The sequence below is a fragment of the Crocodylus porosus genome, unplaced genomic scaffold, assembly GCF_001723895.1.
Source record: "Crocodylus porosus isolate Cpor-Errol unplaced genomic scaffold, CroPor_comp1, whole genome shotgun sequence".
Lineage (NCBI taxonomy): Eukaryota > Metazoa > Chordata > Crocodylia > Crocodylidae > Crocodylus > Crocodylus porosus.
In genome coordinates this window covers 21,317,546-21,339,181 of record NW_017728947.1, presented here as the reverse complement: position 1 = coordinate 21,339,181, position 21,636 = coordinate 21,317,546, and the positions used below count along the sequence as shown (strand labels likewise).

At 45.4% G+C, this 21,636-nt stretch overlaps 1 protein-coding gene across 1 annotated transcript in view; it reads right to left on the bottom strand.

Annotated features, from left to right (window-relative positions):
* Positions 1–643, bottom strand: part of CCDC73 (coiled-coil domain containing 73) — an 80,228-nt gene extending 79,585 nt beyond the window's left edge. The window contains exon 1 of the mRNA XM_019551020.1: positions 491–643. Within this exon, the coding sequence (XP_019406565.1) occupies positions 491–643 (153 nt within the window). The remainder of the gene's footprint in view (positions 1–490) is intronic.
* Between the last annotated feature and the right edge of the window lie 20,993 nt (positions 644–21,636).

Sequence of the window (21,636 nt, the reverse complement as noted above, 5' to 3'; positions counted from 1 at the left end):
ACAATCCATATGCAAAATAATCATGTAATGGAGCTAAATTATTAATTCGAATATGGAGAAAACTGATTTAAAAAATCAACACTAAAAAATAAATGGTGCATCTTTACCACATAGAAATAGTTAGGAAATTGTGAAGTCTCACTGGATTATTTCCTTTTCAAGAGAGAAACTCATGGCACAAACAAACACTTAACAAGTTATACTAGTTTTGAACAAACCTACTGAATAACAAAGCCAGAACTATATAGATATATATTCTTATGGCTCTATACATGCAACTAATGGCGTGATTGGATCTAATGCATGATCCATACAATCATGCTCCCTGCCGCGTCACATGTGCATGGCAGGAGGGACTGTACATTAGATCCAATCACACTTTACTGCTCGTGTAGGGGGAGCTCAATCCTGCGCTTCCCCTGCATCAGCAACAAGCAGGTTCCCACAGATGGGAGCCCCCTTTGCTTAGCCAAGACCAAAAGTCCCATACTGGACATGGCTCTTGGTCACAGATGCACCACACATCTCTCAGTGTAGCACAGCCAGGACCAAGAGCACTATCCAATGAAGAACTTTCAGTCTTAGCTGCACGTGGGCCTGAGGGTTTAACGCACTCCTGAGCCTTGGGGGTCACAGCTGCCATGATCCCCAGGGCCCAGGGGTTTCATGAAGCCCCGCCTGCCATAATCCCCCAGGCCTGGGGGTTTTATACTGGGTATGGTCTGTAGCTGGGAGCCCTATCAGCTGATGGGGCTCCCAGCCATAGAGTAGACCCTGCTTGGCATGGAAATAATATATCAACTATAAAGTTAGTACAGATTTTCAAGGTCTAACTTGGAGCTTTTTATTGTGTGATACGTACTTCGCACATGTAGCTGGTCCTAAGTAATACATACTTCCCACATGTAGAGGTCCTAAGGATACATACTTCCCACAGGTAGAGGGAGCCTAAATGTTCATAGCAGAAAAAACTTCAGAGGAACAGCTTTCAGTTTTTTTCAGATAGTAAAGAGATAGGATCAGATTGCAATCTCTGTTAAACTAATGTAAATCTAAAATAACCCTAAAGCACTTCAGTAGAAGTATTACAGATAAGAAATATTGTAACAGAGAGTGAAACTGAAACAACAGAGCACATACTGGGGGGAAAAAAATGTGTTCAATTCTAAACCGTTCTTTTTTTAGTTTTCAAAGTACAGGCAGTCCTCGACTTAAGACATTTCGAGTTACAATGAAGGGCACTTATGACTGTGCAGGGGCAGACGAGCCAGTGGGCTCCGGAGCTTGCTGGGCCAGGCTCCCCACAGGAGCACGCCCGTCTCTGCCCCAGAAGGTGGGGCCAACACTTACCCATTGCAGGTGCGCGGTGAGGGAGCCCGGCTCAAAAGCATTGCCAGAGCAAGAGGCTGGGGCGGAACCGAAAGTGCCGATTCAGCCGACGGACACCAGTGACCACGCGAAGGGGCGGATGCATGTCGCCCGAGGCAGCACCCACACGTTCTGGAGCAAGAGTGTCACAGGAGCACTTAGGTGCCCTGTTGCTAGATAGGAAGAAGGGTAGCTGGCCATCACCAGGGGAACCCAGGTGATGGTTCCCGGGACAACCAAGCTGGTCATGTGACCAGAAGGGGGCAGGGCCGGGCCTTTATAAACAGCCCAGGCCGGAGCCTAGAGAGCAGTTCCCTTCTGGCAGCCGTAGGAGCAGGAGCTCTGCAGGGGAGTCGAGCTGAGGCGAGCAGATTGATAGAGTGAGCAGCTGCATCACGGCGTGGGTAGAGAGAACCCTGACTAGGAGGCTTTACTGGAAAGCCAGGTGGGATCTGGACCTTATGTTACAGTCAGAAGGCTTATTGTTATGTTGCAGCCAGTTGGCTCATGGCTTTTGTGTTCCCTGTGTGATATTGTTAAACGGGAGGACCAGGTGAGGCTGTAGGGGTGCGAGGAGGCCTCATGGGAGCTCCCCAGTTGCTTGGGGGTTCCCGGTGTCCTGTGTGGACAAACGAGTAGTGCCAGGCACGGCACAGTTGTTTGGTGCTGGGTGGCGCAGAGTCGGTGATTACAGAAAGACCGGCAAAAGCAGAGAGAAGCCGCAGGAGCGAGCGGATACTCGAGAGGAGCCCCGGGGAGGGCACGTTGAGGGAGGGGCACCGGTTGCATGACAAGCCCAGGGGCACCAGACAAGGGGTGCCGGTTGCGTGACAAGCCCAGGGGCGCCGGGCAGGGTGCAGAGAAGAGAAGGACCTGACAACGTCCGGAAGAGCAGCGAGGCTTAGGGCGTGCTAAAGGGGAGGTAGGAGGCACGCATAGCCCTTAAGGCTGGAGTGTACCGAGTCACCCCATACGGAACAGGGGATAGTTCAGCATATACCGTGTATTAGGAGATGAAAGGCAGCCTCCCTAATTGAACCAGATAACAGCAAAGACGTGGCAGGCGAGGATAGAAGGTGCTGGATTGCCTAATTGACACGGTAGGGGGTGCTAGCAAGATCATGGCCGCTCCTAGGCCCCACGCCGTGACAAGGAGTAAGGCTCCGGTGAGGAGTGAGAATCAGAGGCGGTCACCCAGAACTTGCAGGAGCAGACTGCAACGTCCAGGTGCATCTGGCTCCGGCAGGAGCAAGGCAGAGGAGAACCCTGAGGACAAGGGGAGAATGGACTATTAGCAGCGAGCCCACTGCGGTAGGGCACCAGGCATGCCCAGAGGGAGGGGCTGGAGACATCCATTCAGGCAAAGCCTCAGAGGGGAGAGTGGAACCCCGCTCTGGGTAGGAGCTTGGACTCCAGATATGGCAACTTCAGGCAGGAGCTGCGTTTGCGTTTTCCCTTCACTATTCCAATGAGAATCTGATTGGAAGGCCGAGCAGTGGAATGGTTCCCACACGGAGGCACGGGCAAGGGTGTAGGGGTGGAGGAGCCCTCAACTGCGCCGGGTCCAGCGGACGCAAGGTCTCATTTTTGGACGTGCACACGCCAGACGGTCCAACTGAACCAGGGAATCATCAAGACTTGGCAGGCAAGTTTGGTGTGTATAGTCTGTACAGTGAACATCTTGTATCACCGAGGAGATCTTCTGACTGGGCAGAACAACTAAATGAGATAACTTGTTCACAACAACGTTTATAAATTGACACCGTTTCAACTTTCTGATGTCAGTTTCAACTTTACGACGCTTGATCCAGTGCAATGCCATGCCAGTGAACAAGTTCACTGAGTTGCCCATCTCCTTGGAGAACATCTATCCAAACTTCCGTGGACATTTTCTTTATGAAAGCAGACAAGACTCCAGAAAAACCTGCAGCCAAGTCTCCTGAGAAGTCTCTAGGCAAAAGAGCCCTTCCAAATCAATATGACTGCTATTTACAATAGAAATACATTAATTAAGCTATTTTACTCATCTATAATTAATTGTGTACAAAATTCTGAGTTATTTTTGGTGAAAATAGGGTATCAGGCCCTGGTTCAGGAACCAATCCCCCATTTATAACATTGTTCCTATGGGAAAATCAGTTCCAAGTTACGGCATTTCAACTTAAAATGCAGTTTTCAGGAACTAATTGTGTCATAAGTCCAAGGACAGCCTGTACTATGGGCTAAAATCTGTACTAGCATAAAACTTTTGTAAGTATCTTCTATCACCTGTATAAATCAAATTATTTCCATAGAAATATGTGCAATATAAATTAACGCAAAATTTGGTCCTTGTGTTCAAAAACTGCCCAAAAAGGTTTTATAAGTTAAAATCAGTGGTGCTCAAACCTTTCCCCCAGTAGGCTGGATGGACAGTGCCAGGTCTGTCCATGGGCCAGATCCAGCTGCTGGTCCTGATCTGGTGCCCGGGAAAGGTGCAGTGTGTACCATCTGGTTGGTCACATGGAGGAGGAAGGGGAGCATTCCAGTCCCAACCTGGCCCCACAGGGAAAAGGGAGCATAGCTTGGCCCTGTGGGGGAAAGGAGGGAAGACCCATCCCCCATCCCCAATCCAGATGCTGAGGGACAGGTATGGCCCAGCCCTACCGGGGGAAGGGTGTACAGTCCAACTCTGAACAGCCATGCGGGGCGTGGGGTTTGGGTATTTGGCAGAGTAAGGAGGGTAGCCATATCAATGGCCACTGCTCTCCTGATGCTAAATTTCCTGACCCAGGGGGAGCCTCATGTTCTGGATTCCAAGACTTGGAGGTTGAGCACCCCTGAGTTAAATTACTCACTTAATTATGCTGCTATAAATATAAAATAACTACTGATTTAATTGTTGGTGTTAACAGTATGAATTGGCATAAAATCTGATTGTGAATTATCAGCTATCAACAAAAAGACCAATAAAGCCTGGTGCCTATTACACTATGGTGAAACTAATTGGAGGAGATAAAAAGAACTTTGCTTATTTAGTCTAACACAGGAATTTCAAACATTTGGCTCACAGAACTGTTCCATCTGGCCTACCAGTAGTCTGTTGAGCTATTAGAAGTTGGGGGACATGTCCTGCCACAGAATTTGGAGTCCCTAGACCCCAATAGATATGGCAGCAGCCCCATGCATCTGCACTGCTGCCCAAACACAGCCCCACACCGCTGCACATCCCCAGACTCATGCTGCTGCCCTTGGATGTGTGCTATCACCTGAAGCACATGGCTTCACACATGTCACTGGGCTCATGCTGCTGCCCAAATGCAGTTCCATGCCACTGCATACTCTCAGATGCATGCTGCAATCAGACAGAGGCTCTAGGCCGCCACACAAATGCGGATCTGTGCTGCCACCCAAGCATGACTCCATACTGCCGCCCAGCCCTGGACCCACTTCAGTTGCTACTGGACCAATGGAACCAGCCTGGGAGGAGCCCCATAGCCCAGATCTGACTCAGGCCCCAGGGTGCATTTGACATCCCCGGTCTAACAAAATTCATATTGAGAAGTGATATGATTACTCTTGTATAAATACATTTGGGAAGCAAATAGCAGGGATGGAGAAAAACTATTTATATAAAAAGATAATACTGGCACAAGATCAAAAAAACATAAATTGGTCATGAATAAATTTAGTCTGAAAATCAGAAGGTTTCTAACCACCAGAGGTTTTCAATGACATAAACCAAGTAGTACAGACAAGAACCTGGACTGTTTCAAAAGGGAGTCTGATTCATGAAGGAGATAATAGGATAAGGTAAGAATGGTCTTGGAGTTAAAAATTAAAGCTTGAGGTAGAAGTCTCCACTTGTTGAATTTTTTAGTATCCCCAAAAGAGAATAGAAGAGACTTGACTGCTGCATGGGTTGCTTCTATTCAAGGGAGGTATTTGACTTTGAGCTCTTTAACTTTGCTGATGGTGCAGGTAGAGCCTGATGGCAGATACTGAAGCTAAAGAAAGTTCAAGGTGAGATATGGGTTCCTCATGCCAGGAGGAGGTAGAGTACTGGAGCAGTTTTTGGCATGGAGGTGAAAGGTTTTCAATATTCCACAGTTCTTGAGGCAAGTCTGATGTCTTTTTGAGGATATGCTTTAGTTTACATTACAGCATAGGTGGATACTGGAGTTGGAGATGAGGAGTGCAGTCACACCCCTTTTGATTATAGCTTTGTAGCACATGCACAGTGAGTTCTCTGAGCTTGTTAGCTTCTGGGTACAGCTCCTATCAAAGCTGTTTTTTGGCCTGGCTCTGGAACCCAGAGGGTGAATGGTGCTGCAGCTCCCCTGTACTATGTCCTTTTCCATCCTTGGTATCAGTGGAAAAGTGAGCAGCAGCACCATTCTGTGTACAGCTGAAGGGTTATGAGGCTGCACCCACACCTAGCTCTTCTGGATCTGCCTCTGAATTAGAGGAAATTCCATAACAAATATGCATGCAAGTAAAGGAAAGTCAGGCTTGGTAGTTGTGATCATCATTTTTAGACTAGGTTTCCTTCTCTTTTTTAATACTACTTTCTGATTTTTCAATATGCTTTTAATATGTGTTACATTGTATTTATACTGCACTTAATTATACAAGATTTAATAAAGTAAATCCATGCTCCAAAGGTTCTGCAGTTCACCAGGACCAGGAAGAAATTTTCCGCTCCATGAATGCATAATTTGGCTTCTGGATAGGGATTTACCTACTAATGAAGCATCAGAAAATGGCCATATCCTGGATAAATCATGGATAAATCAATCACTAGATTTGGGGTCATGAAGGAATTTCCTACAGGTCAGTGTACAGCTGGATTCACTTCCTCAGGACTCCTGGGCACATTTTACATGACAAATTCCCTGACATAGCAGGGGCCAAGGCATTAGTGCTACCAAAGTCTTCTGTTGTCTTTGGATCACTGTATTTTTGGCTTTTTTGTAGTAAATGTCTTAAGTTTGTTATAGGTTGTTAGTAGGTGCTTTGTAGCTTGTGGTGTGGGGAGAGAGGGAAGTAGGGTGGATTTTCTTATAGACCATTTTAGACTTATTGTCTGTGATGGGGCAAGCCTGGGGCCGAGTCTCAAGTCAGCCCACCCACCTATCTATGGGGCAGTCCACCCAGTCTCGCCTGCCATGACTTTGCTCTTCTCTTAACTGGTAGAATAATGCAGGTGGCTGCCCATTACCTACCCCAAAGACAGGGACGCTATCCACAGCTCCAAACCTTCCCTACACTGCAGCCCATGCCTCGCAATTGACATCCAGGATGACATTATGTTCCTGGCCTAAAGCTGGGCCAATGTAGTCCTTCATCAGGCCTCATTCATACATGAACTCATACCGCCCCTCTCTCACTGGGACCTCTTGCACACCACCCCCTCTCACAGGGTCTCTTGCCCACCGCACAATACTGTGCCTCCTTCACTCTGCCCTGCTCCCTTGCGCGACCCTGTAAGCCATCAGGCTTATCTGACTCATGCCTCAGGTGGTGACATGCAGTCTGTTGGGCCTCTCTCATGACCCTCAATTGGGTAGTGGCCAGCTAATTCAGCACACAGAGGGCTAACTCCACCCTAGCTCCTCACTGGACTTCATATCCCTCAACTTGTTGTTCAGGGGGTTGGCCCATGTGCTGCCCTTCAGAATGTCCCTCAGATGTACTCAGCACACCCTGCTGAGTTGTCCTTCAGGCTGACCCTCAGTCCTACTCAACCCTCATCAGGGCCCTCACTGGGGCTACACATCTATCCCTTCCCTGGGGCCTCCGGGGTCTTAGTCCCCTGTGGGGGCTCAGGTGGCCAAAGCTATGCCTGGCCCCACCTGGGGTTTTACACCCCCTGGGCTCAGGTGGCCATAGCTGTGCCTGGCCCCCTTATACCCAGTTTTGTGGGGGCTAGGAGTTACTGAGTTACTCCGACCTGCCTTTCACTGGGGAGATGAGCAGTCCTGGTATCTGAATGGGGCTGCCACACCTCTGACAGTCCCACTAGGCCTCCCTATCCCAGCAGAGTGCAGTTTTAGGTCATGCCTAGGACTAGAAGCCTCCAAGCCATCCCCTTCACTCCTGCACTTACCTCCAGGATGTTCCTGAGCCACAGCTCAGCCAGCTGTGATGTTTCTTTCACAGCGGCCAGTAGTAAACTGCTGCTTTGCCCTACATATATCCTGGGCCTCAAAATAACCACCACAAACAAGCACCTGGCTGCTACCTGCTCCAGCCCTTAAAGTGGCAGGCACCATAGGTGAACTGCCATATTGTCTATTATGTGGCTGTCTTCAGTTATAGGGAACTAGACTCTGTAAACCAGGTGGTCTGTTCCAGAGCCATGTTTCTAAACTGTAAAAAGAGCTCTCCCTTAATACAAAGCTGTGCTAATCTGAAGCCAGGCAGAAAGTAAGGCTGGGTGGTACCTTAGGGCACCTGTACCTGTTACAGACATCTGCTCCAATGCGTGCTAATTAGCATGCATCAGAACAGACTCAGTTAATCAATTCTGCTCCAGCAGCCTCCACATCATGTGTATTCCCCACATTTCAAAATAGTGGTGGGGCCACTTTAACTGCAGCTCATCAAACAAGCTTCAAAGCATCCCTGCCACCATTTTGAAGCATAGGACGCTGAAAATACATGATGCTGTGGGCACTTTAATTACACCTATTCTTGCAGCCACTCTAATTAAAGTGTCCCCCACCCCCACCCTGGAGCATGTGTAAAAAGTCCCCCCATGGCTGATCACCAAGCTGGAGGGGCACAGAGGGGCACCCTGACATGCTCAGCAGCAGATCCAAAAGTGGACTGGAAAGACTTCCAGTCCATTTCCGGGTTCACCGCCAAGCACGCGGAGGGCACCCCCTGCTCTCCTGTGGGACGCTCCATCCACCCCAGCATCTCAGCATTCATGAGCTGCACCTGGTACCTCAAGGTATGTAGAAAAAACATTTAAAACAATCAGCATCAAAACTTCAGATTTGGATTCAGCCAAATTGAGTTGAGGACAGTGATCCAAATCAACTAACTGAATCACCGTCTCCTGATTTGGAGCGAATCCAAATTGAATACAGCCTGTTTCGCACACCCCTACTAGTCTGTCCAATCTAGTTCAAAGGCACTAATTGTTTCGCAACCAACACACTTCTAAATTTAATTAAACTGATGCTTTAAAAATAACTACATATTCGTATTTTCTGTATTATTGGTTAAAAAGCAAAAACCACAGATGACACTACACCGAAATTTGCAAATATGCACTGGTTTAATTATACTGATTTAAAAATATGCCTTTATTTAAGACCATTCAAATCTGTGCATAAACAAGACCTGAAAAAAAGTACTTAGGAAGATAAAACCAGTTTAACTTAGGATGGTAAAAAAAAAAGGTTTAATTAAAAAGAAGCAAAATCTTTCTGAAGATTCTTAGATTGTGACAGTCTGATTTCAATTTAGCTCACATTAATGAGGAAATGAGTTCAGCTAAATTAATATAAGCCACTCTTAAAATGTTGTCTACAAGATGCTGCACTAGTTTTTACTAAACTGTTAGTTAAATAAAAACAAATTTGTGTGTAAACAGTGCTTAAAACACAATACTGTAGTTCCAAGAGCTCCTGCTAGAAGGCTGTGTATCTGCACAGTTTCAACAATCATGATCCATTTATTCATGTTACATCTTGTATATTTTTTAGCACAACTAGTTCTTAAAATGCCAAAGCACAAGTAATTTGCATTTGTTCTATGTTCTATTAAGGCTAAGTACAGACATTCATGGAGGTTAGAGGGAAGTTACACTGCATTAAAAATGGTCACTCTATTTAACTTAGTTTGCCCGGGTGCAGACCTTACACTACTTACATTGATCTAAGTGTGAGCTATACAGAAGTTCAGGACAGTTGGATCAATCTAAAAATCCAGCCCAATCTAAGTTCTGCCTCTGAAGTACAACTAACTTAGATTGGGTTGGCCATTTTTAGAACAACCTAATTGTTCTGAACTTCTATACCGGGGCAGGCAATTATTTTGAGTGGAGGGCCGCTTACTAAGTTTTGGCAAGCCATCGAGGGCTGCACGATAGGCAGCCGGGGCAGATAAATATTAATTTTCTAAATTTTTTAGGGGCCGATTGGGTTGGCCATTTTTAGAACAACCTAATTGTCCTGAACTTCTATACCGGGGCAGGCAATTATTTTGAGTGGAGGGCCGCTTACTAAGTTTTGGCAAGCCATCAAGGGCTGCATGATAGGCAGCCGGGGCAGATAAATATTAATTTTCTAAATTTTTTAGGGGCCCCGCAGGCCGGGTAGAGTGGCCTGGTGGGTCGCATTTTGTCCATCCCTGTTCTATACAGTTCCCAGCACAGCCCGAGGACAGAGAAATGCCACCTGCTGGCCACAGCCCTGGGGCTGTGCTTTTCCTAGCCCCTTCCTGGCACTGGTCTAGTTTTAGCCATCCAGCCCTGGGTGTAGGAGAGAGGTTGGGAGCTGAAAATAGCTCCTGGTCTCAGGGGTGGAGGAAAGAGTCCCCATCCCCCCTAGCCACCCCACAGACACAGTAACACCCCCCACAAACCCTGCTTGCCCCCTCCTGCAGACCCCACTAGCCCCCCAATCCTCCCTTTGGACCCCACCTGCCCCCTGACCCTCCTCACAGACCCTGCCAGCCCCCCATATCCTCCTGACACCCCTGAGCATGCTTATTCCCCCAAGCTCCCCAGACTCCCCCACCCTGCTCGTCCCCCATCTTAACTTACGTAAGATCAGGTGCCCATTTTTAACTTGATCTAACCTCCTCAAATGTCTGTCTGTATCCAAATACAGATTTTGCCAAAGAAAAAAATGTATTTACAACACCAAAAATCTCCTTTTAAATGAAGATGGTTAAAACAAGTACTGATTCATCTAAGTTAGGGGTTCCCAAAGCATGACCCACGAGTCAGCTCACAAGCCCATTCAATGCACCCTGTAGCCTTGTAGATGTTTTTCATTTGAACAGTTAGCAACAGTTCTAAAATTGTGGCTCACAGGCCAGATACAGCCTGAAAGCCCCTCTTCTGTGGCCTGCCACCCAGGATTGCCCCTCTGAAATGGCCCTTCAGGAGTGAAATTTTGGAAAACCTTGATTTTTATATAGCAAGAAACTTATGTTCATTGATAAAACATATTAAAATTGACATGTATATTATGTTGAAGAACATCTGGTAATGCTGACAGAAAGCTGAGAGAAGAACTAATTGGCATTGCAACAACAGCATCCTCATTACAATCAAAATCAAGTAGAAACTTTCTTTTGCAGGTTATATAAACTTTGTTGTTTGGCCAAAAATCAGACAATATGTCTTGAAAAAATATCAGAAAAGCACCAGTAGCTGTTCACTAACTAGGGCTGCTTATAGATGTGGAAAAAAACCAAGCAAAACAGTGCTTTACTTTCAACCTAGTGAGCCCCAGCATGGAGCACAACACATGCCCAGATGAGGAATCAAGTCAGTTTGACACGGCTTGCTCAGCATCTTGAATTAGCAATTAGATAAAAATGCTAAAAAGCCCTGCTGACGCACACAATCTATACAGACACTATGCAGACCAGGCCAAAATGACTATTCCTCTTCTGGTAAAGCGCTGTTTTGTTTTGTGGTATGTCTGCTCAAGAACTAAAAATTTGCAGTACCTGTTCAAAACCCACTCTTCTATAGCATCAAACCCTTGCAAACAAAATCATACAATAAAAATAGTAATACTTTTGTCCTATTTAAATATAAATAAACAAATAAACAATATAAACAAACAGACACTTAAATATGTGTTATGATATCAACTGGTTACAAAACAAGGCAGGCTGGGTTCCTTAGACAAACATGGCTACAACAAACAACCTTACAAAAGAAGTAAATTCCATGTTAGAGATTATTCATTTTCCTCAATAATTATGAATCAATATAAGAACAAAATAATCGAGTGGCCTGTTACAAACTTGTCAGGGGGGACCAGCAGGCATTGGGGGAGTCCATTCCCCTGAGCACTACTGGGAGTGACTAGAAATAATGGTCACAAGCTGGCAGAGGGTAGATTCAGATTAGACATCAGGAGACACTACTTCACTGTCAGGGAGGCTAGGATATGAAATCAACTTCCAAGCGAAGTGGTGCTGGCTCCTACCCTGGGGGTCTTTAAGAGGAGGCTAGACGAACAACTGGCTGGGGTCATTTGACCCCAGGACTTTTTCCTGCCATGGCAGGGGGTTGGACTTGATGATCTGCTCAGGTCCCTTCCAACCCTACCAACTATGAAACTATGAAACTGGATTAGAAGTGCAAATGTTCACTTCAAATTTCCTGTCTTTTGTTATAACCTTAACATTACTTAATATTTTAAGTGTAACTTCTGGTTTGCTTTCTTTAAAATTATACCTATTATAAAATACCTCACTAGGAAATTTCATGTGTAAGAATATTGTTGCCTGACAAGAGACAGTATTAGGTTCATATATGAGAAATATATACCAGTTTCTTTTAAATCCTGCAGTTTATTGCAACTATTACCAAAAACTTAAAACAGCAGATGTAAGAGTAGATATTATAATGTAAATAATGTATTAATTTATATTTACATAGCATATTTTATCCAGAAGAATGTCAAAGTATTATACAAACTTGGTGCTAATTTTGCTGTGTCAATGTAATCAATTTGAGTTCTGTCCAAATAAAACCTAGAGGATTGAGACTAATATGTATCAGTCCCATAGACTTCAGAAGCACCTAACTTCTACTGAAGTCAGGAGTTATTCACACAGGAACTGCACATGTAATTTACAAAAACATGTTCTTTATGTGTTGCATAAGGATTGTTATCTATCGCCAAAATATAGACACTTCTGGGTCAAAGTCAGTCATTATTTTTTTTTAGTTTTTGCACCCAATATATGAAATACATTATACTAATATTACAGATGTTTGTATGCCACTGAGCATAACATGAGTTTGAACTCAGATGGATCCTCTATGGATTACCTTTATACCAATAAAAATAACTTGCTATTGCACATATTTTATAACAATTTTTTTCATGTATTAATTTAATTGAATGATAAATTCAATTAGTTCAATTACATACAGTACCTTTTCTTCTTCCATAGTAAATAACCTTGCTTGTACCTGGATTGCCAAACGTGGAAAATAAATTTTAAAATGGTATGTTAATGCAATATATGCTGCATTTTAACCACTGTAGGATTAATTTGACTCATAAAATTTGACTGTAGTGTATAGTTAACTCTATACAATACAATGTATTTGCTTTTTTTACTATAGCAGCAAACTTATGACCCAAAAACACTTGCTAAGGTAGTGTTGTAACCATGATGGTCCACGAAATCTGCAAGAGGCAGGGATTTTTGTGAGTGATATCTTTTATTGCACCAACTGCATGGTGGGATAAACTTAAACAAGATTTCAAATGCAGTGCATCCTTCAGGTCACTTCCTAAATCCCCCCCCGCCCCCCCCGCAAACAGCAAATCTACACATCCAGTAGTACTAGATCAAATCCATTACTGTGTGAATAGTCCAGTCTTGAATCATATGACCTTTGTTCTAGAAGGGTTTTCAGTCCTTGTAAAGACCACAATACAAAATCAACAAACAACACAGCTTTAATATGAAATATTTCTCTACGTTTCAGTTTTAAGCACCAGCAGGCCCAATAAAATCAACAATACTTTCATATGCTTAATATATTAAGTAGGTGCCTAAATACCTATTGAATTATGTCTCAAAACAGGACTCATTCTCTAACTGGATGGAGAATTAGCTTTAGACTTTGTGCAGGACAAAGACCCTCCTAAGGCTATTTGCACTATTGGGGTGCATCCAGACATGCATTGATGGTTGGTTCCCTGGGGACATGTAGCAGTGGTGCACCTTGCACCGCAGCTACTTGTCCCTGGAGAATGCCCATGCCAAGCATGCTTTGGCATGCAGCAAGTTACTCCAGGAATGGTAGGGGAGGCTGGGGCCAGCACTGTGCTGGCCTCAGCAGCCTTACCCTGGGTCTTGGGGGCAGGGCCATCTCTCAGGGGGGCAGAGATGACTGCCCTGGGCCCCATGCTTTGGGGGGTCCAACAGAGCTGGGTGGGGCAGAGCAGCTCAGCAATGCCATGCTGCTGCCATCTTCACACCCGGATGCTTGACATGCCCCCCCACCCTGCTGGCAAATCCGTTGCTGAAATCAGCGCATCTAGCCACTCACCACCCCCCGCCACCGAATCCACTGGCAGCTTCCTTGCATCCAGGGGTGGGGCCCCACACAGGCTGATTTGCCCTGGCCCCGCACCCTGTTCAGATCGCCTCCTGGGGCTACAGCCATGGCAATTCTGCTGGAAAGGGCCTGGTCAGCAGCTGCAGTATGGCTCCGGGCAGCCCAGCTCCACTTTTCAGCAGTGCATGCTGCCCAAGCATGCACTGCTTCAGTTATTTTTCTGCAGTATTTATTACCTCTGGATATTCAGGGGTCAAAAAACCTGCAGAAAAAAAACAGAGTAGCACATACGTGGCCAGTGCCCTTGCAGCATGGAGAGCACCAGACTATGTAGTATGTGGCACCAGAATGTGTAGCAGTGCCACATACCACGCTCATCTGGACGCACCCTTGGAATGGTAAAAATGGTACTTTAAGTTACCTTAAAGCAGCATCTGAAAATAGTTTTAGTTTAAAAGACTTGAAAAGTCAATGGTTCCTTTGCAAAGGGAAATATTAGAAGCAAGTCTGGCACACACGGCACTCCCATATTCCTAGCCAATGAAGCAGCTTCTTGAAAGCAGCTTCCATCAACACAAATTGGAGAATCCCTATGGCTACTCTAATAACTTCCAACAGCCTCCAAAGACAGATCAGTGATAAGAATAGTAGCAAAACAAGGGCTGAGCCCCAGACACTAACTATGGAGTGGGGAGCACTGGAGCAGTGGTAGGGTCTCATCCAGGGGCTGGAGTGTACAGACCAGGGCAGGAGTCCCCCCTTCAGCCTCACTCCCTAATAGGGTTGCTAACTCTGTTTGAATCTATTCTGGGAGGTTTCACCACATGATATAATGACATTAATGACTGATTTACTGTACTCTAAAACTCATTCACTACAGAGCCATCATTTTGCCTTCGGTGGAAATAAGGAATGTCATATAAATCACAATTTCACATTTTAAGCATATTGCATAAATAAACAACACTAAAAATCTCAAGCAGTGTAGGGTAGTGAGTAGATTAAAGACAATGCCAACATGTCCATGACACACAATGTCAACATGCCCGCAATAGACAATGAGAACATAACTGCGTGCTTGCATATATCAGTTATAGGTTACAGTGCATAGACTTTATGTCAGGAAGGTAAATGCATATTACTATCACATTTTAAAAACCTACCGGACTATGGTATAATTCAGATTCAACATTTAATATTTATTTTAATGAATGGCCTATCATTTATTTCTCAGGTGACACTGAGCAGTCTTCTGGAGATTTATATCTAATTCCTGGAAACTCCAGGGCAATCCTGGAGGGTTGGCAACCCTGCTCCTCATGCAGCCACTGCCAAATTGAGGTTTTTACAGTGTTGTTCCACATGCAGTTTGGTGGCACCTGTCAGACACTTAACCTTGCAGTAGATTTTTTTTTTAAATCAGTCAAACTCTCTGTGAAGCTTCAAATTAAATATCACTTTCCAGGAGCAGCAGCAAAAGACTGCTTGCTTTCTTATTGGTAGCAGAACACTATGGATTAAAAGTTACGGAAGTGGTACTGTTACCATACCAACATAATTGCCAGTTCTAAACTACCCCCATACACACAGGTGAATGAACCAACTCAAGAGTGCCAAATCAGCAGCTCTGTGCACGTGTGCATGTGTGTGTGTATACAGAGTGAGAGAGAGAGAGAATATTGCTCTGTGAAAACCAACAGCAGTAATCCTAGCACAACTCTATCACAGAAACTTTAGAGGAACAAAACTTTTTAAAATATGTGTCACTGGGTGTTCTAAGTCAGATGCTTTACTGCACAGTAGACTAACTGAAATACCTGAAACTAAACTGGGGCAGCTTACACTAGAATGAAATAGCTTAGTTTCCAATGTAGTTTCCACTTATTGTAGCCTAAAGCAGACACATAAAACAGTTACAATAATCAACCTGAACCAGTAAATCCTCCATATCATTCAACAGAATTATTTAATCTGTCCTTATCCCTAAACAAAAAAACATATAATAAGGCACAATATTTAAAGAGAAAAAATGCAAATACTAATTATAACATATGCACTTTTTGTGCCTGAAAGCAAAAAAAAGAGATAATTCTTTTAATAATCTAGATAATTTTATATTATGCCCACCCTATATAAGGTATTCCTACCAGTCTTTTTAAATGAAAGAATCTCTACCTGTTTTTTATAAGCAGCCATGGCTTCTTTGTGTTGTTTATTTGATGTTTCTGTCTGATGTTGCAGAGTTTCCTGCTCAATCAAAATAATTTATTAAATTAAATTAAAATGTGCTTGAATATGATACATACTTCATTCTTTAAACAACACAGAAATAATACCTTAACAAACACATATTGGTATTTTAGTACATTCTTCAGTGGTTTTTCCAAAAAAAAGTATTAATTAAATATTAAAAATCTTGATTGAGAGATTTTTTTCTAGCAGCTTCTCTCCTGTTATATAACATGGTAATACTTCTTACCTGTGCAATTCAGAGATAGTCCAAAATTGTTGTTGCTGAAGGCTCCCACCCTTTACACCTCATAGCACCAAAAGCAGCTTTTCCAAAGCTACAGAAGCCCTCTGACATTTGATTAATAATATTAAGACAATAACTTGAAATTGCATAACCCACTTTTAAGGGTTTTACATGATGAAGTCTCCTTCTAGGAAATGTTTTCAATTTGTTACAAATTGCATTCTGATCATTTTCCAGACTGCCAGAGTGGGCTGAATGATGACAGAAGAGGCTAATAGAAATAAAATAACCAGGTAACAATTTTTTTATTTCTCCTTATTTTTAAAAAGTAGAGGGGAAAGTGAATCACAGAAATACAGTTGAAAGGATAACCAGATTTTAAAGTATTATAACAGTAATATAACTAAAATAACTACAAATTATCCTATATGAAGCAAAAGTTTTGTAATTTCAGCATTAAACTAGGTAACCATTCTTTTTAACATTAGATGTCTCTTCAGAGGAATGGAAACCTAATTTGCAAGTCTTCCTTAAATGACACTCAGGTAGTTTCTTCCCATGATGCCATTGTGGATCTTAGGGGGACTTATGGAGTACTGTGTCCAGTTTTGGGTGCCATACTTTAAGAAGGATGTGAATAGCCTTATCAGGGTCCAGAGGAGGACCAACCCATATGGTTAAGGGTTTACAGGCCAAGCCCTATGAGGAAAGACTAAGGGACCTGGACCACTTCAGCCTCTGCAAGAAAAGGCTGAGAGGTGATCTTGTGGCCGCCTACAAATTCATTAGTTGGGGAACAGCAAGGTACTGGAGATGCTCTGTTTACCAGGACACCTCCTGGGGTAACAAGGAACAATGGTCACAAACTGACAGAGAGCAGATTTAGGCTAAACATCAGGAAAAACTTCTTCACAGTGAGGGTGGTGAAAATTTGGAAAGGGCTTCCAAGGGAGGTGGTGCTCTTCCCTACGTTAGGGGTCTTTAAGAGAAGGCTGGTAGGCATTTGGCTGGGGTCATCTGACCCCAGCACTCTTTCCTGTCCAGGCAGGGGGTCAGACTCAGTGATCTGCTGAGGTCCCTTCCGGCCCTAGCATCTATGAATTTATGAGACAGCTCTTATTTCTTAAATGGATGGTTTCCTAGAGGCTTAGTATATAAACTGATACAGATTTTAGCATCTTGGCTTCAAGAACTTTAAAGCCATAAACCTGGAATTTTGGATAGAATGAAATAATCAGTGTACAATTAGTATTATCTATGTGTAGCAGGGCACTAAGGTGCCTGCTACTGACAAACTGTAGTACAGGCTCAGCTACCAGTCACCAGAGCAGCACAGGTGTGGGTTGCAGAGACAACCATTTTGGTCAGGGCCTGGCCTATATAAACAAGCCAGGCTGAGGCTGGAGGTCAGTTCCAGGCAGTTGAGGAAGCTGGAGCTCTGTTGGAGCAAGCAGAGCAGAGAAGCCTGATGGTCTGAGTGGTTTCTGCATGAGGATACTGGGTGGAGGAAAGAAACCCTAGTAGGGATATGAATGAAGGTTAACCAGTTTGGCTGGGAATTTATGTTGTAGCCCAGGAGTGGGAGTTTTCTGTTTTGTTGTTGTATAAGACCGGAGGACTGGGTGAGGCTGTATGGGTTGGAGAAGGCCTTATAGGAGCTCCCCAGTAGCGTGGGGGTTCCTGGCACCGGAGAGGGCACCATGTTTTGGGGTGTATCAACCCTGGCCCCAGTGGGTCAGTGTCGTGTGAGGAGCACCAGAGTGGGCACTGGTGAGAAGCCCAGAGGGTGCTTGCGTTAAGCCCCAAGAGGGCTTTAGGGGCCAGGCACGGCTACGGCCATCTGAGCCTCGATTTGTGGGAAGCCCCAGTGGGGCGTAAGACCCGAGAAGGGGGTCTGGGGGCCAGGCGCAGCTATGGCCACCTGAGCCTCGATTGTGGGAGGCCCCAGTGCGGGCGTGAGCACGGGAGACAGGCCCCAGTGCGGGCTACGAGAGCACAGTAGACAGGCCCCAGTGCAGGCAAGAGCAGTGAGGGAAGCTAGGGGGTGCCCAAGAGGGCACAGGCAGATAGGGAGATGAGCCGGAAAGCATCCGTGAGGCCACGGGTAACGGAGACGAGGCAGAGGACCTGTGAGGGCAAGTGTGATTGTAGGACCCATGCGTAGCCCCTGAAGCTTTAGTTGCAGTGTTATCGAAGGCAGGGCAGAGACTGGGACATCACAGAGCACCGTGCCAAGGAGGGTAAGAAGGCAGCCTCCCTTTAACAATATTTACCATCAAAGACATGGCGGGTGAGATAAATAGGGTGCATTTGGAACCAATTTGGCATGGTAGGAGGGCGCTAGGGGAGTTCACAGCACCCCTAGGTCTCATCCTTGTCACACTATGCCATAAATTTAGATGTATATTTACAGCTCAAGGAATGCCCATATATGCTACAACCTTACAGAGAAGTAGCAGTGCTAAGTATGGGAACCGTGCATAACATGGGGCAGCACCTCGGCACTCCAGGTCCTGCATGATTGGACCCAGATCTGCTAGACCTCACCTACTTCTGTACCAAAACTGCATAGACCTGATCCCCACTGTACCTTTCAGGTTTGGTCCGAATCTCAGGGGTGGGGTCTCGTCAGTATGGAAACAGGGCAGTGTGGGGTGGAGAAGATAAGTGACAGGCAGGTCTGAATACAGGGTGGGTAAGACAGGGTGGGTGTCCCCCTGAAGCCCTGGAGTACAGTGGGGGATGATGAAGATGCTAGGCTTTCCAGGCACTCAGAGGGTGTGTTTTGCAGAGTCCAAGTGACACACTGTCTCCTGGACCTGCTACAGGAGCCAGAAACAAAGCATGGTGGGATGCCAGAGATCTGTGCTGTAGCTCCTTTCCCAAAGGTAAGTGTGCAGATGTTCATTCCTCTGGTAGAAATTTTGCCAGGGGCCACTTTTACTAGATTACAGGCTTATTTTTTTCCCGGAACCACCATTCTTGCTCCTGAAGAAAAGCGTTGAATGCCTGTACCCTCAACCAGGAGCAGAACCGGGTGGGTACAGTGATTCAGTTGCCTACCCCCTCCCCTTTGATTTTTGATCCACCCAAAGTTTAAGACCAACTAGGCCCATATACATGAAACGCTAATGCACAGTAGCCTATTAACACTGAGCAGTAGAATGCCAGACAAAAAACGTACTAATAGACTACTGCGCAGTAGTAGTAGGCTACTGTGCAGTAAGCATTGCTAAAAACCTATGTGATGATGCTACTGCTCAGTAATGTGAGTTACTGCACATTGATTTAGTACTTGGCTTACCAAGTTCTAAATTTAATGCACAATAACTGTGGCAGACAAGGTTCTTTGGGCAAATCTGATATCTTTTATTGGACCAACTCAAGTAGTTAGAAAAATTCTTCTTAGCAAGCTTTTCAGTATAAATAGCCTTTGTCAGGCTAAGGAAGCATCTGCAGTTGGTCTGTGCTCTTCCTGGACTGAATAAATGGTAAAGAAGCCAGAGGCCGATCTGCATGCAAGAAAGCCAGTCAGTGAAGATATAAATTGAGGAGTTAGTGGGTGAGAGACAGGTTGGGGTGGGGGGGGAGGGAGTGAAACCTTTTATCTTCTGACCCAGTGACAGAGGACACAGGTTTGACTGTATTTGGAAAGCGAATGGATTTCCTATTAAAGCATAACCTCATGAGTGCTAACCCTAAAAATAATGCTAAAGTCTTTTTACTTAAGGTTTCACCTTGGAAGTTTAAAAAACTGTAAAAATCACTTCTGGACACTGGAAATTACTGTTTGAAACATTTCTTTGGACTTTGCCCCCCAAAAAGTGGTTGAAAGTGTTGTTCATGACAGTACAGGCATTAAAATTGCTAAAGCTATGCATAGTGCAGACAGCTGCTGTATAACATCACCCACAAAGCTTTGTCACAATATCGCATTTCTATGCTGCAACAACCTGTTATTTCAAGTTCTACATCTCTTTTGAGCAAATTTTGTTGTACCTTTTAAATAAAAGAAATCGCAATATGAGCTACCATATTGCCAAAAAATTAATAACTGAAGTACAGCAGTTTCACTGTAAGATGTGAAACCACTTTTTATCATACTTTAATATTGGTATGGGAATAAATTAATAAAGGTAACATTCAATGATGTTTTGTCCATAAACTGCATTAAAATTGCATTATAAAATTACGTTTGTGCTGTTGTTCACATAAGGCGGGTGCAAGGTAGCTGCCCAGAGTGGCACCTATAGAGAGCAAAAGCAGTAGGCGCAGCTCTGCAGACATGGTGCAGATGCGGAGCGTGGCTGCCAGGGGCCCCACCCTGGTGCTGCCACCTGCCATGGGCTCTTCTGAGGCCTTTACCCAGACAGAGCTCATGGCGGGGTCAGTGGCCCCTTGCCCCCTGTCTGTGGGGGGGCTCGGTGGGGTCGTAGGGGAGGTGCGGCCTGGTGGTCCGCCTGTGCACGACTTAGGGCCCTGGAGGAGTAGGTGAGGGAGCTCCAGGCTGAGGTGAGTAGACTGAGGGGGATCAGGGATACAGAGGATGAAATTGATGCCTATTTCTGTTCTCTGCAGGCCCACTTGCCCACTGTACAGCCCCCACAGGAGACACGTCCAACGCAGGAGTGGCAGAACGTGTCCAAATCCAGACCTGCTAGGCCTAGAATGGTGGGAGCTCCCCAGGTTCACCTGGGGAACAGGCTTGATGCTCTGGCAGCTGTGACAGAGAAAGACAGAGAAATTGCACCGGCTGGGACAATGCCACTCCCCACATGACAAGGAATGGGCAAAGAGTGAACACTAGCAGGAAGAAACGCCAGGTCCTCGTCATCAGAGACTCCATCCTACGAGGACTGGAAGGTCCCGTCTGCCAGCCTGACCCCATGGCACGAGAAGTCTGCTTCATGCCTGGGGCTTAGGTTAGGGACATCACGGAGAGAATCCCGGCTTACATCCGACCTGCAGACCAGTACCCCATGGTTGTCATCCACATGGGGATGAATGACGCAGCCAGGGGAAACCCTGTCCGCATTAAGGATTTCATGGCTCTGGGGGACAAGCTTAAGGAGACAGGGGCGCAGGTGGTATTCTCCTCTCTTCTTCCGGTGAGTAGGTGGGGATGGTGACACGAGGCCTGCATTGGCGAGGTCAACCGGTGCTTATGCAGTTGGTGCCGCCAGGCAGGCCTTGGGTTCCTAGATAATGATCCATGCTTTCAGGCAGGGGACTTGCTGGGGTGGGATGGGCTTCACCTCTCTCCTAAAGGCAAGCATGTCTTCTCTTCCAGGCTGGCTGATCTCGTACAGTGAGCTTTAAACTAGCCTTGCCAGGGGAGGGGGCCGCAGGAAGACCAGGAGACACCACCCAACAAAGACAGGTGACAAATGCAAGGAGTGCCCAAGTAAGAAACAGGGGTCCAGACAGTCTCCCAAATCAGGGGGTGGCACATGTAGCTATGAAAGGCCTTAAATGCCTATATACCAATGCTCGTAGTATGGGAAACAAACAGGAGGAACTCGCCCTCAGAATA